The sequence below is a fragment of the Pavona decussata genome, unplaced genomic scaffold (genome assembly GCF_977016875.1).
Source record: "Pavona decussata unplaced genomic scaffold, jaPavDecu1.1 SCAFFOLD_186, whole genome shotgun sequence".
In the NCBI taxonomy this organism is placed as follows: domain Eukaryota; kingdom Metazoa; phylum Cnidaria; class Anthozoa; order Scleractinia; family Agariciidae; genus Pavona; species Pavona decussata.
Window position 1 is genome coordinate 2,116,278 of NW_028145595.1, and position 16,363 is coordinate 2,132,640.

Below are 16,363 nucleotides of genomic sequence, written 5' to 3' on the forward strand. Positions count from 1 at the left end.
ATTACAATAATCATTATTAAATTAACAGTCTTAGCTTGTTGCCTCGTCACGTGATTCTTGTTGTTTTCTCATTTAGTATCGTTCGGTATCTTCTTGGACCTTTTCTATTTATGTCATCTCTTTTCAATTCACCTTCCTCGTACGAGTAATTTATTTCTGCCCCACTTTTCGTCCTTTCGAAAATTCATAAGTAACCACTCGTAACTAACATTTCAAAACCTGCTATTATGAATATTAACTAATACTTAACTTTCCGACACCTACTATTCCAATCAACGACAACAGTAAGGATGAAAAAATTCACTAATAAGTTTATAACACCTATTATTACTATAATCAGGGACAATAATATGGGCGTAACCATTCATCACTAACTTATAAATACCAACAATAATAAGTGGCAATAATACGGGTGTAACCATTTATGAATAACTTATCAATACCGACTATTATCTTAATCACTGACACTAATATGGGCGCGACTATGCATTAATAACTTATCAATACCGACTATTACTTTAATCAGTGACAAAAATATGGGTGTAACCATTTATGAATAACTTATCTGTACCGACTGTTATCTTAATTAGTGACAATAATATCGGTGTAATCTGTCACTAATAACTTTATGATACCGACTGACAGTAATATGGGTGGAACCATTCCTTAATAACTTATCAATACCGACTATTACTTTAATCAGTGACAATAATATGGGTGTAATATGTCACTAATAACTTTATAATACCGACTGAAACTAATATGGGTGTAACCATGCATTAATAACTTATCAATACCGACCATATTTATTATAATCAGTGACAATAATATGGGTGTAATATGTCACTAATAACTTAATAATACCGACTGAAACTAATATGGGTGTAACCATGCATTAATAACTTATCAATACCGACCATATTTATTATAATCAGTGACAATAATATGGGTGTAACCATTTATGAATAACTTATCAATAGCGACTATTATTTTAATCAGTGACAATAATATGGGTGTTATCTGGCACTAATAACTTTATAATTCCGACTATTATCTTAATCACTGACACTAATATGGGTTTAACCATGCATTAATAACTTATCAAAACAGACTATTACCTTAACTAGTGATAAAATATCCATGGGTGTAACCATTCATTAATAACTTTATAATACCTACTATTAACTTTATCAATGATAATAATATTGGGTAAATATTCGTAAACAACTTGTCAAGAATTGCTGCGTTGACAATAGGAAGGGAAGGTTGAAAGAGTTGAAAGTGGCCCATTGTGCCTATGTGAAGCAAGAAAACTCAGAAATGGCAAACAACGTGTATGACAACTTATTTAATGGAATAAATTCACGTAACTGAATAAAATGTTGTCATGTCAAGCTTGTCATTTGAAAAGGATAAATATCCAGTAAACCATTTGAAATTTTGAAATGTCATTACCATATTCAAAAGTAAAGCTCAGCTGGAATGAAGTTTTGCCCTGCTGAAAAAAATTGCAATCAGAGACGATATGGAAGATCGCACGATTAAAAAAGCGCTGTCTCAGTGATTTCGACGTGGTAGCCTGTGCCGGTAGAACTTTTTCTTGGGGTCAGCGTTACCATTCGGTGTACGACCATTCTTCGACAAACACTGGCCTTGTTTGCATTCTTTGCTTTTCGGATAAGAAAGTCTTCAAATTACAGTGTTGCCTGAATCCCTAAGTTTTGTACTCAAAAATGAACTCTGATCTTACCGCAACCTAATTGCTTTGTATGTATTATTTGTGCCGTTTAGAGAGATACCTTGCCCTGTCGCCTCAGGCTCCCTCGCTGCGGCAGCGATAAAAATATCGCAGGAGGACAAGGCACATTTTGGATCATTTTGGAGAACTCGAAGAGAACTGCTTTTGATGTCCGGAAGAGCCGGAGTTCGAAAAAGAAACGGAACAGTACGATTTGTACTCGCTTTGTGTTAGTTTATTAATTGTATCTCGCGGTTTTGGATCACTTTTGTATAATATTTGTGCGTTGGATCTCTCTTATCTTATTTACTGCTTGGCGGTGCATTACGCAGAGATTTCATGTACTACTGAAAATAAAGAGTTGTAAATGGTTTGTTTTTCGGCGAGCTGTGTTAACCAAAATAAAAATAACTTATCTTTAAAAGCAATGACAATAATATGGGTGTAACTATTCATGAAAAACTTATCAATACTGACTATTACTTTAATCACTGACAATAATATGGGTGTAACCATTCATGACTATCTTATCAATACCGACTATTACTTTTTAAATTAATCAGTGAAAATAATATGGGTGTAACCATTCCTTAATAACTTATCAATACCGACAATTACCTTAAACAATGACAATAAAATGGGTGTAAACATTCCTTAATAACTTATCAATACCGACTATTACCTTCATCAATGACTATAATACGGGTGCAACCATTCATTATTAATTCATCAATAACTTGCCCGACCTTTTTTTTGAAGAGTACGGATTTGGTGAGGAGGGGAGGGTTGCTAAATTAGAGGGAAGAGGGGGTGGGGGGGGGGGGAATGAGGTAAATCCCCTGCACGTCTAGGTTACGACATGTGAGAGGTAGCACCAGGCTACCTGACTAGGCGCATTCCCTTTTCTACTGCGAGTAAGAGTTTTTTCAATACACAAAGTGAGTTAGCGCGTGAACCAGTGTCATTTTGGCGAGAAAACGAGATAGCCGTCGTCTTTTCACTACGCCGCGGAGTCTTTGGGAGAACGGCGTAGTGGCCAGTACAAGTCCTTCCAACGCAGGTGATCTTGTTTTATTTGATTTTTTCCAAAACAACCGGCTTTCAAGTTCGTCGTTCACAAAGAATAAAACGAAGCTTCTTGGGATAAATATTTTCTTAGTACTTCGCTAAAAACTTGAATTCAAATCTCATGATAGATGAGTTAATCGTTTGTCTCACGATTGAGTCACAAAGATGTGGATCGCGACGTTTCGACCGCTATACTGCTGGTCTTCACCAGGCGATGGTGTCGACTGATTGTGTGACAGTATAAGTAGCACCTTGGTTTGAGTTGATTGGTGCGTTTCGATCCTCTCTTAGGCTGTTGTTGATTGGAGGATTTCGATCTTCGTCATTCAGACTAGAAATTGTTCCCTCGGCCGTCCGCCTTGGTATCGATTGGCTGCTGTGTTGTTTGATCGTGGGCATCCACGCTTCCGGAATTTCAATTCCATTATCCCTATTCGTACTTGTACTATAGTCTAAACGTCTGTATTTTCACTGTAAACAAAACCACTTACTGTCCAAGCTCGGCGAACATATGCATGAAAGAAGGTAGACAGTGGGTCAAGTGACATAGGTACGTACGTATCGCCAAATGGTGAAGTGGGATAGGGGTGGGAATAGCAGCGACCACGACGACGTCAACGAGAACGTCAGAAGACAATAGTTTTAATAGGCAAAACACTGGCTCTGCACGCGCATTGTACACTAAAGCACATTTCTTTGCCGTCCTCTGCAAAACAACAACGTAAAATGACCAAATTTAAGATTTTTTATGGAGAACGTGAACGCATGATTAATTTTCCTTTCTCTTTCTGAACTTCAAAGGCGCCCCTTCGACGTTAGCTCCTGCAAAAGCTTGGCGACATTACACAAACTGAAATACAAATCATCGCGAATTTATTCAGAAGACGCGGATGAAATTTTTTTAAGTTCCGTTTCCGTCGGCGTCGTCGTCTCTGCTGTCACATGTTTTTTTTTTTTACATGCTATATCTGCGCTTAGTATCTTTCCACTTCATTTGGCTTATGGCACTTTTTGGTATTGGAATTCATCTACCTTCGCAATTCATTCCAGTTTAGACAATTGCTGGATAGATCATAATAAAGGATAGGTTTTAAAAAGTACCTCTGTACTTGGATTTAAATCTGTTGGGAAAAATGTATTCTTCCTTACCTTGCATTTTGACAGAGAAAAGGAAGCGATTCTGTAATAGGCTGTTGAAAATAGCAAAGTCTTTGAAGGAGTGTCCCGTCTAGCCAGGTTTTGAAGCAGCAAAGTTAGTTCTACGACTCGGGAAGCCAGGCAGTGCCAAAAAAAACTACACTTTACGTATTTAAGGAAACCTCCACTCTTGAAATAAATTAGCGTTAAATTGTTGAAAATACAATCTAATTTCAAATTTCGTTGGAAAACATGGGAATAATATTTCTCTGTCGGACAAAACAGGATTTGATTATCGCCTATATTCGCTTTTGAATTTCCAGGGCACCGCCATGTTGGATTTCATGACGTCATACGGTTGCTTAATTTTTTCACACAAGAGCTTACTGACAATAGCGGCAACCGTATGACGTCACAAAATCGAAAATGGCGGCGCCCGGAAAATTTAAAAGAGAAAATAGGCGATAGTCATATTTAATTTTTAGCACACTTGAATGTTATTTCTACTTTCCAAACTAAAATTTAGATATTAGAGAGATTTAGCACAACGTTTACGGCAGACGACACAAATGATCACATTACCATGTTTATCCTATATTTGCCGCTGGGTATTTTCAGTTTAACAGTAAAATTGAGAAGCTTTGCGTTTGCATCAAAGGCCACAATAGGGCCATTTATACGGGAGAAAATAAGACGCGTCGTATTTAAGACGCGTCTTAAATAAGACGCGAACTGTACCGTTTATACGATCGCGTCCTGCGTAAGACATGAAAATCACGTATAAACGACCCGCGTCTTATTTTTGATACAGCCTCGTTTACATGCGACGTTACCATTAGCAACCATGCTAATTAGCAATGATTTGCAACAACTTTTCATCTGTACCAATTGCGAAAGGATAAACGTTGAATGTAAACAAGAGTGACAACAGAAGTAACTTAGACCGGCGCCTGTAACACAATTGTCCAGCTCTTTGGCAATTGCCCTCTCTTTGCAGATAAGCAGAAACTCCTTCTCTTCCGTGGTAGTCCACGTATTTCTTTTTTGCTGCCGGTGTTGCTGGTGTTTTTGAACACTGCAAAGTGGACTGTGAACACTGCGAAGCCATTTTGCAGAGCTGAGAGCGGTCAGTGACGTGTGTCATGACGCGTCACTCGCTCTTACGCATGCTCATTTGTAGTTCACGTCTTATTTAAGACGCGTGTACCATTTTTACGAGGAAGTTCACGTCTTGTTTAAGACGCGACCAAGACAAGAACAGCTCAAGCTCCTGTTCCAGAGTTAGACGCGTCTTATTTTAGGCGCGTCCAAAACAAGACACGAACGCTTATTTTGTGCCGTTTATACGATCAGCTCGCGTCTTATTTGAGACGCGTCTTGGATAAGACGCGTCTTATTTTCTCCCGTATAAATGGCCCTAATATAACTATTTTGCACTATTCTCATCTGTGAACATTTTTTTTTTATGAAAACATAAACGCGAATCTAACGTTTGCCATTTGCCGTAAACGCGATTCGAAATCTCTCTGTTATTTCCAACATTTCCAACAATTTAACGTCAATCTGTTGTCCCTTTAACAGAGGACGTTAAAAAATGTGGCATTTTTCATAGCACTACAGAGGGCTGATTTAACCACACAAGGAATCTCCAACAAAATAAAATGGCGTTAAGGTTATTTACATCATTTAATAACGTTGCAAATTATGCCATCTTTCCTTATTTAATCTAAGTCTTTAAAATTAACAAACAAACACTACGGGAGTAAAAATTAATTTGTGGAACGAAGGCAAAGTCAACAAAGATACTCTGCGGGGTCTAGTTTCTGTTAACATCTGAGTTGTGACACTGACATTACAGGAAAAAGAAAATTTCGAATCCTAAAATATGAACGGTTTAAAAAAAAACTATTAAAAACAAAATCTTTATGTTCCGGTTAACATTTGATACACTTTAGATTAAAGGCGACATAAAATATAAAATTTTATACCTCCACATTTTTATATCTATTTTAAGTACTGAATGCGCTCTTCATCACGTGATTAAAATCCCCCACAAAATTTACGTTTAAAAGGATTACTACGACTACGAAGAACCGCGGTACCTTATATCCGTCTATTGCTATGTTACATCATCTTCGTTTTTCTAGAAAAGATCTTGTACGATAAAATTATTGTAATATGAAGTTCCATATTCATATGGCATGTACTTTCTGTTTAATTATTTACAAAGTCACGGAGCTGATATAATTGTAATCCTAAAAATTGTGCTTGTATCTTGCAGTGGAATATTTCAGTCAAATGCCTAATAAAAGCACTAGATGCGATCATTGTGGGCGATATTCTATTGTTCTTGCTGTCGCTGTAACTCGGCCGTGGACCTACAACTGTAACAGATACAGCTGCTTTTACAATTGCCATTCATCCCCTGGCCTCCAGCACGCACTGGCATATTCAACTCCCAACGTCTATGAATAATACGAAGTTAGAATAAAGCCCAGTGCAGTATAATTCAGAGTTTGTAGGCGTTTTTCATCATAAGCAGGAAATAAGCGTCGTGGTCTATAGAGGCACTGACACCAGCATAGTAGTTCATGAATTCGTCTCTTGTTATCTAAAATAAAAAGTCGTTCAAATTTACTTTTATGCTGTACATGCAGTCTAGTCGTTACATTTCACTAATGTACTTAATTAATTCTATAGATTTAATTACTTAATTAAATCTATAGATTTGTTCATGATGTAGTAACAGGTGGCTTATTTTAAGGGGTCTGGTACTCTCTTTTAAACGTACACCTCACATTGATTTGATTTGATTGTAATCTGAAACTTGAATTTTTTTTAGATAAAACTAGTAAGCAGCACGTCTGCGAACTCTTACAGTTGTAAAACGATTTATTTTCTCCTACGCGTTTCGTGTGACTAACGCACACTTCGTCAGGGAGTTTTACAATACAACATAAGTGACCTGTATATATAACCTACATAAAACACTAAAATAAATTTTACATTACGTGAAACCGCACCTACAAGAGCGGATTTACATGTAGGAAAAAGGCGAAAAGGTGTGCAAGGCGTTACATATTTTGTGCTTGACATAATTTGGGGGCCCACAGTTTTAGCTAAAACAGTGGGCCCCAAAAATTTAGTATCATGAGTATCGATATCTTTCATATGGACAGGCTGTTTTCTATCAAGGCTGCTCGCTCGTGTTAAGGGCGATTTAGACGGTACGATTTTGCCTACGATTTGTCGCATGCGACACGCTTACGCCATGCCTACAACACGAATCGCGTCGTGTAAATCAACCTACAACATCCTTACGACAGACGCACACAACACGAAAAATGTCGTAGGATTTTAAACCATGTTTTAAAATCCTACGACAATCGTAGGTAAAGGCAATGTTGAGTGGCGAGAGTTGTGTACGATTTTTACATGACGCAAGCAGCATGCGCTCTAGAAATCGCATGCGACAAATCGTAGGCAAAATCGTACCGTCTAAATCGCCCTTTAGTTAACCTTTTCAATTGGAGTTTCCTTGGTTAGATACATAATGACACGAGAATGATGTATTATTTAAAGTGACACAGGCTACTCGGAAAAAGGAGATCCGAGTGCTTCTATCAGGAGTCGAACCTAAGACCTTCTAATTACTAGTTGGGATGCTCTACCACTGAGCTACTGGAGACTCGTGGGAGCTAAGGCCATTAAACTAGGTTCATGGGACAAAAATCCTGCATACAGCTAGGGTTTGAATTTCAATGTGTGGCATATGCGCAATGGAATAAATGTGATGGTACATGTATGTTTTTAAGTCTGGTGAATGAATGAGAATGATGTGTTATTCAAAGTGATACAGGTACTATTCAAAGTGAATACCGATATTAAAGCTGGCTCAGTCCACATGAGAAATACTATGCTCGTTCTCAGTTTTCTTTTTCTGTTATTTTCTTTTTTACAATGTGTTCTTTTGGCTCGTCACGCAACCTTTCCTCTCCGACGAGCCAAAAGAGCGTGTGCGAGGGAGACAGTCAACCTCTTCGCCAAGGAAACAACATGACAATACAGAGCTGCATATATGTAGCCTCAATCATCGCCCCTCTGGTCTTTCAACCAAAAGTCATTTTCTCGTACATCTACTTCATTCAAAATTCTACTCAAATTTTAATACCAAATTCTTACTAAATTAAATCTTACCGTTCCATCTATTTCATCACTGCCTACTTCAAACGTGTTCAAAAATTTCTTAAAAATCTGTTCCTCTGTCATTTCGCCATTTTGGTATTTTGGATGCGCCTTTACGTTGTACACTCTAAAAAATGAAATTTAAAATGACATGTTAATAGGAATTTTAAACGATTTCAACATTATTTTGACCAACATTCGGATGTTGGGTAAATGTTGGGCTAATTGTTGAACGGAGTGCTCGAACGCCTTCAAAGCCATTCAACATTGTCAACAACAAAGCAAATGTTGAATCGATGTTGAATGAAACTTTAAACCTATTTAAATTTGATTCAATACGCTTTCAATATTTTTACACTTTTAACAACGTTGAACGACCTGTTCACTACTTACTGGCTAGTGAGTTAAAAAGTTAGTCTTGAGCCCTGTTATTACAAAGAGATTACAGAACTGTTGACAATAGACCCTTCTCCAAAATGGCAGCAATTGATTTGAATGAGTTAAAATATTGAACTGAATGAAAAACTGATACCTGCACTGGAAAGAGCACCTTTACTTAGTAACCTTGAAAAGTTTCAGCATATTAGGTGTTACATCAGCTTAAGAACTGTAAGATGAAATTTGACAAATTTACAGACGTTTGTATGACTTGGGGTATACATCATACCCCCAGTCATACAAACGTCTGTAAATTTTTCATTTTTCAACTTACATTTTCTCAGCTGATATTACACCTGATATACTGAAACTTTGCAGGGTTACTAAAGTAAAAGTGCTCTTTCTAGTGCTGGTATACGTTTTTAAGTTTAACTTATTTGAATTTTCAGCCGCCATTTTGGGGAAGGGTCTATTGAGTATACCTTTTGTGAACATGGTTATGTCTTGAAATCTTTCTACGCTATGCTATCTTAAAAGAGTTTTTGGCCTCTCTGTCATCTATTCTAAACAGGGTCTACATGTATTCAGGTCTGATACAGGGTAATATAAAACTTGCATGATTGACGTTATAAAATATTATTTTCAGTACATTGTACTTAGCAAATCTGAGACATTGGTCTGGTCTCTTGGGGGTTCATTGTTAAACATTAGATCATTTTCAGGACAAGATAATAAATTATTATTGTCTGTATCCTTTAATTCCAGCCACTTAAAGCATTTTGTCCTTTTTCCTAAACAAGGTCATAAAATCAAGGGAGTTGTCTGACACAGAGTAGGTACATGTACTTTGGGTTTTTTTCCTAAATAGGGTCAGGGTTTAAAACCCTAAGAGGCATCCCTATGGTTAAACAGGAAAAGAAGTACCCCTCACCCCGAAAGTAACCACCTTCCTTATTATTCATTAAGATCAGACAAGTGATGAGCTCATTAAATTCTCGACTCAAAACTCAAGACTCATCTCGAAAGTCTTGAAACCCGACTCGAGCCTTGATTCTCAAGAAAGACAAATCGAGACACGAGGGGCTCTCAACATACATATGAGCACTGTATAATATTTACAACACACCCTTGATATTTGTTAGACTAATACAGCATTTAAAACACATACCCTTTAAGATCCTCAACGGTAATCTTTTGATCCCCTGTCTTGTCTAACTTGTTAAATGCTTCATTAATGATATCCTTCCGTGCTTTGCTCATTGGTGGCTGCAAAATAAGAAGTCAAAATGTTTTATGCACTAGTACCCTGATACTTTATGTTTGGGCAATTCCTAGGATTTTATTTGTCTTTCTTGTGAAAAAAATTATCAAAGCTGTCAACTTTTTAACATCTTAATCAATTCAAATAAAATTATGCCATTTGCTTCATCCAGACAATAATAAATATTGGTATAAATAGCCAATGATAACAGTTATTGTTATCATTGGCTATTTACAATACAAGTCTTTACAAGATGCATTATTTGAACTTTAACTATTACTAAGTGGATACTTGGACATATATTGGTTATAAATTAATAATTAATAGTTCCATTTAATACTGGTTTTCACATTGCTATTTTAATATTCCTATAATTAAAGGAAGATGTGGTATTCTTGCAAATCAACAATAGCCTACTTGTCAAAAAACAAACCGTCAAACAAAGAAACAAAATTAATTATAAAATAGTCAGGGTCAAGTAAGCACTGTAATTGGTCAAACTGAGTTCTGTATAACTCCACATTATGCACGAAGCATACGTCAGATTTTTTGCTGATGAAAAATCTTAGAAATTCAGAAACAGAATGCGCTGTCACTCCAGCGATTTGCAAAGAACAGTCTCTTGTACTGATGTTTCCAGACTTTTAATTAACTTCAACTTGTCTCTCAACACCTTAAATTTAAACTTGACTTGGAGTCAACTTCTTGAACTTGCTTACGACGTGACAGAAAACTAAAACAGTTTGCCTTTTTGCTTGATTGCGCTGTCGCGTGCCCTGTCCTGATTGTGCCGTGATCGGCAAGAGCATGCGTTATTAAATTACGCGTTATCTCGTGAAAGAGAAACTTGATGTTGATTCTTTAAATTCGCACTTGTCTGAGGAGTTGCGATTGTTTATATTTTATAAAAGAAATAAAAAACTTGTTCCTCGTGCATTGTTGAGTTATGTAAGCACTTGGGAATTTTTAAGAACACTCGAGAAGTGCAGAGAGGCACTCGCCTACAGCTCGTGCCTCTCTGCACTTTTCTCATGTTCTTAAAAATTCCTGCATGCTTATATAACTCAACAAAGCACTCAGTGCGTTTTTTTTATTTCTTTAATAAAGATGCAACATTTAAACACCCAAAATCTGCAGGCAGTATATGCAAAACTTGAAAAAAATGTGGAACATTCACTTTTACATATTTGCTCCAAAACTTTAGGCTCCTCTTGTATCATGATTTCATGATCGTAACGGGGTACTTATTCTGGAGGAAGTGGGTAATCAAGAAGAAATATTTTATAGATGTTCAATATTATACCTAATTATTTACATTTAAAACCATTTTTAACTTACTCTAAGAGCAATCAGAAACTCATCAAAGTCTATGACACCACTGCCATCTTTATCAAAAGCACGAAACATATCTTGCAACTCCTAAGGACAAATTTGATACAGGTTATTACGTGTCATAATAATTTAATTATAAATTGTACAAAGAAATGTGTCTATGATTGGTTGAATCAAGTTCATTATATCTTCATAATGCATGCACTCTACATAGTAATTTGCATACTCATCACTGAGTTATAATGCAATTGCAGGCGACTCAATCTCATACCCAGAGCCCTCAGGCTGTTTGGCCAGCAGTTGGTTGCTAGGAGAGACTCTGAGGAACTGGAATTTTATTTACATTTTTGGATTGGCTGCCTTGTAACAACTTGCATTGTTTTAACCCTGAAATCCTGCGTTAATAAAATTCCAGTTCCCAGAGTCTCTCCTGGCAACTAACCACTGGCCAAAGAGACTGAGGACTCTGGGTATGAGATTGCAGGCTACTGCTATAACCTACTGAACTGAAATCAGAATGCTTACATGTAATTTATTTAGTTTTACCAGCAATAACAAATTCTTCCATCTTTTACAATAAGAAATATATAGGGGACAGGAGGGAGAATATGGCTTAAAGGTTGTAAGAAAAAGCTGTCCTAGCTATCTATATCGGATTTTAAATTTTAACCACACCACAGTGTACAAAAGAACAAAATGTTGTGAAAGCATACCTTTGGCTCCAGGTAAAGACCATATTCCCGCATACCCTTTTTAAACTCATTAAAGTCTAACGACCGATTCTGGTCATCATCCATAATTCTGAAAACTCTGAAAGAGGATAAAACATTAAACATTATTTCTGTTGCAGTGCTTACCAATATACACTCCACGGACGGCTTTTAGGATTTCCGAAGGGGAGGGGGGCCCAAGATTATGGAATTCTGAGGGCATTGGGGGGGTATTTACGATTGGATATCCGAAGGCACTGGTGAAATCCACAGGTGAGATTTCTGGGGTAGAAAGTGTAGAGTGAGTTCCTTGAAAATGCTATTATAGTGGACTTTTGTAGTTCGTAAATAAAATTATCCACGAACGTATGACGGCGGAAGCAGAAGACAAGCATCGATAGATCATCTGATAGATTATGATACATTTCATGTACACTACAGGAAGCATATGGGTTGAGAACACTTTTCGTGCACACTACATGACGTATAAAAGGACGCAACAAGACTCGATGGTATATTTGACCGCTGAAAGATTTTAACAGTCTGAATTTGAGCTATTCTGCTTTGTAAACGTCAAAACAGCACAAGAAAATAAAGAGGAGTAAAACTGCCGTAAATGGTGTTCATTATTATAGCCAAATTCGGACTTAAAAAGAAGTTTTCACAGCCCAGCCACTAGCGGTAGGTTTTTCTTGTCGCTGAAGAGTAAAGCTTGTCACCTAGCGCCGCTAGATCACAGCCCTGAGGAGGCATAAATTCATGTTCGTTTGTTCATATAGGCGTTGCTAAGTCGAAAATGTACTTCCCAGAAAAAACGGAAATTCTGAAGGGGAGGGGGGGATTCACGATCATGGAATTCTGAGGGCATGGGGGGGGGGGGGGGTAACGCATTTTGGCATTTTGGCCGTCCCTTTTTGGGTATGGATATTTTCTGGAATTGCCCAATGTACTACACATCTTACACATGATAACTTTTAGATGATTCCTGAAATTCTGTTTTATTGTCAAACAACATTTTCAACAAAGGCTTGTTATTCTCCTTGAGTAACCATTACCTTTATCACCTTCAACAAAATTCACAAATCTGACTGGCAATTAGCAGCCCCAATTTGAGAATTTACAGGACATTGTATGAGTAATACCTATGTAACTTGATACTAAGTGCCATTGTGCGACATAATGGGGCATTTACCACTGGAATGGGAATTAAGCTTTGTATGAATCTCAGAAATATCCAAGTTTATTTTATCTCTATTTTCTTTTTGAATTTTGAAAGAGATCATATGATCAATTTGTAACAGAACAACCATGCAATTTGATACTTGTCACTCATTATTAAACAAACTGGACTTCTGCGAAGGAGACATCCAATTCTACTAGTCTGCCTTGACAATAATATACCGTATTTATTTGATTAACTGCCCACCTTCAAATAAACTCCCACCTCGAATAAGTGCCCACCCTAAAAGCCCAACAAGTTAATAAGCGCCCACTCCACCCCATCCCAACAAAAAAGATTTCTGCACTTGCCCAGCGTGAAGTAAGACAAGCGTCAGTTGTGTTCCAAAATTGTTTTTAGATACGGGAGTCAATTAACTTTTAGACCATTGATGTTAGCTTATACACTTTGTTTTGTCTTGTTAAAGCGAAAAACGTTGGAAAGTGATAAGCGCCACCTCGAATATTAGTGCCCACCCTCATGGACCTAAAATGAAATGAGCACCCAGGGCGGTTAATAAAATAAATTAATACAGTATGGTCTCTGAAGTTCAAGATTCAACCAACCATTGCCTTTTTCACTACCATCAATCAGTGCAGCGGACCTCTTATTCATTTGGCTCAGTGTGGTCAAAATGTCGTGTTCAAACACTGTGACTGATGTATTTCAATTCCCTTTGTCTGTTTCTATATTTTTGTGGTGACGTCAACAACCAACTGACCACTTCAGTCAGTTGTTTGTTGATGTAATTATGATTGACAGCAATGAAACACGCAAATCATCAGTTGGGTTTTGAAGTTCAGATTATACGTACATGATTACTAACCGAATTGGACTCCACTCACTCCTGTTACCATTTTAAATTGGCCCAAAATAACCACTTACAAATTTCCCAAAACACCACAATCCATGAGTTAACATTATAATTATGGCCCTTTTGCAGTTAGTATCGCTATTACTGTTTTTACACTCAAACCAACTGACACTCTCTCTCAGGCTTCATTCATTCTATACCAAATGAACTGTTTTCAAATGTCTTCTTTATGCTCAAAACTTCCTAAAGGGAAACTATGAGTAAGTCTTTTTATTATATGGCTGGCTCCGCGAGCGGGCAAGATGAGTCAAATCCTGCGCTGTGATTGGCTACCCGAGCGGGCAAGATGGAGCTATCTTGCCCGCTCGGGATTACCCGTTGCCCGTCCGCTTCGCATCGAAAGTTTAATCCCAACAACAATGCGGGTTTTCTTCGATTTTCTCGTTGTTTTGGGGGAAAATGCTCACTAAAAAGTTCGGTAAACTTTCAACATTTACCTAAAGGAAAGGAAAGAGAATGGAATCGTCCTGGTGTAGTGAAAACTTTGTTTCAGCTACAATGAATGTGAGTTGAATCGGTGAGTTGCTCTGCGTGTAGTATTTTAGATAGAATTGATTTTGAAAGACTTATTGTCTCAAGTCGAGTGCCAAATTGATAAGTTCTCTAGGTTTGCAATGACTGTATTTAAATCATAGCGTAGTGGAAGTTGCGATTAGTATTTAGAGCAGTTCAGAAAAGTATTTTTTTTAAGTTCGCCGAAGAAGCTCACGTTTTTAATTTAGCCGCGTCTTGCTTATTGTAAACAGCAAAATCTTGTCAAAGTTTCGCCCAGTTTTCTGATTTACCTGCTCTTTTTTTCGGCTTATGTGTGCATATAATCTCAAAATCTATTGTTTCATTCAAGAATTAATGATTGGAAGCCGAAAACTGTGTAAAAATTTTTATTATTTACGCCACCGCGCGATCGGCTGAAAATGGCGAATTTGCCGGATTCTATTCAAATCTTCCCGCCCTTGCGAAAATCTAAATTTTACGTCAGTTCTCAATAATTGTATACTCCCTTTAAGCCATTATAAAGTTAGAGCCCTAAGATAATTTAGGATTCCTTGTTTTCCACGATTACATGCTAATCCGCCAAAAATGCACTGAAAATAAATCTTGCACCGGCCGGCTATGAAGAATTTCTTTCCGAGTAGAGCAGTTTCATGTCGTGTTTTGTTTTGTTGTTGTAGTTTTAACTTGATGGTAAAGCCATATAATAAATCCTTTATTGACCAAGCTTGTTCGGTCAAGATGGCTGGATATTGGCCTCGTTCTTTTTTTGCGTTTTTATGGACCTCGACTTCGTCTCGGTCCATAAAAACGCAAAAAAAGAACTTGGCCAATATCCAGCCATCTTGACCTCACGCTTGGTCAATAACGCATATATATTAACCTTTAAGGTGATTCCACCGAATTGCATTGCGCATCCTTGCTGCGCATAATTTTTCGCGTCATTTAGCGCGCGCACGAGCGCGCGCACGCACAACATTGCGAGATTTCCTTGAGGTTAAGCTCGACAGGAAAATAAATGGTCCTTTTCTTCTAAACGAGCACGGTGACCCCCATTTTTTATTCAACGAAATTAAAGAAAATACGACTCTCTAAGTTATATCCCAGTTTCAATAATTTTTCATTATTCAATTTCGAAAAATTATTGTGGAATCACTACTACGATCAATTTTGGACGTTTCGCGGGAAGCGTACAACCGCTCGAATGTCCCCTATTATGCCATGGGATTAATTTATTTAGCCACTTTATGGCGTTTTACTACAAAGTTACAGTACTGTTATAAGAAAAATGCTAGTATTTCATTGTCAGTACTAACTTTCTGGAAGTAGTGGGCACTTCTCGCTGAAGACTAGCTCTTTTAATATTGAGGTCACATGCCTAGAAAATAGTGAGATACTACAGCTCTCTAGGGTGAAAACAAGCACGGTGACCCCCTCTTTTTATTTTATTTTTCTGATGTGCTAGATGTACTTAACATCTGTAGAGATTTTCAAACAATTCTTATTACAAACGTTCTTTCGATGGAATCACCTTAATTACAGTAAGCTTATTTCCCTCAGGCTGAATTAACCTTAAAAACGTACGATTTTACATTTCGTCTGATTTTGTGCGCATCAACTTAGTAAAGAGAAGTAAAAAGTAAATAGTTTTCACAATGGTGTTGCATATCCTCGCGAAAAGAAAACACAAATCCATAAAACTGAATTATAACCGAATTACAATAAGCGTCCGTTATATGAAGTGAGAGCGAATTTTGAAACCTTACCTTCCAATGCCTTTAATGCCTGCTGAACCTCGGCTGAGACACTGCAATCTTAATTTTTCGATTGGCTCTATACCGCCTTTACTGCTTAGCATCTTTTTACACTTCTGTTTCATTTCTTTGTCCGATCTGGCAGTCGCTGCCATGTTGTTGTCTATGAAGCGGAATAAAAATGGCGCCCTTTGCAAAGTCACGAAGATTTCTAT

At 37.3% G+C, this 16,363-nt stretch overlaps 1 protein-coding gene across 1 annotated transcript; it reads right to left on the minus strand.

Moving 5' to 3' along the window:
* Positions 1-5,610: 5,610 nt before the first annotated feature.
* Positions 5,611-16,363, minus strand: LOC146462653 (calcyphosin-like protein). The gene is made up of 6 exons (XM_085085469.1): positions 16,161-16,363; positions 11,813-11,909; positions 11,106-11,186; positions 9,675-9,772; positions 8,141-8,255; positions 5,611-6,554 (listed from the first exon to the last, which is right to left on the minus strand). The coding sequence occupies exons 1-6, from the start codon at positions 16,301-16,303 to the stop codon at positions 6,453-6,455; spliced, it is 636 nt and encodes a 211-aa protein (XP_084941595.1). The 5' UTR covers positions 16,304-16,363; the 3' UTR covers positions 5,611-6,452.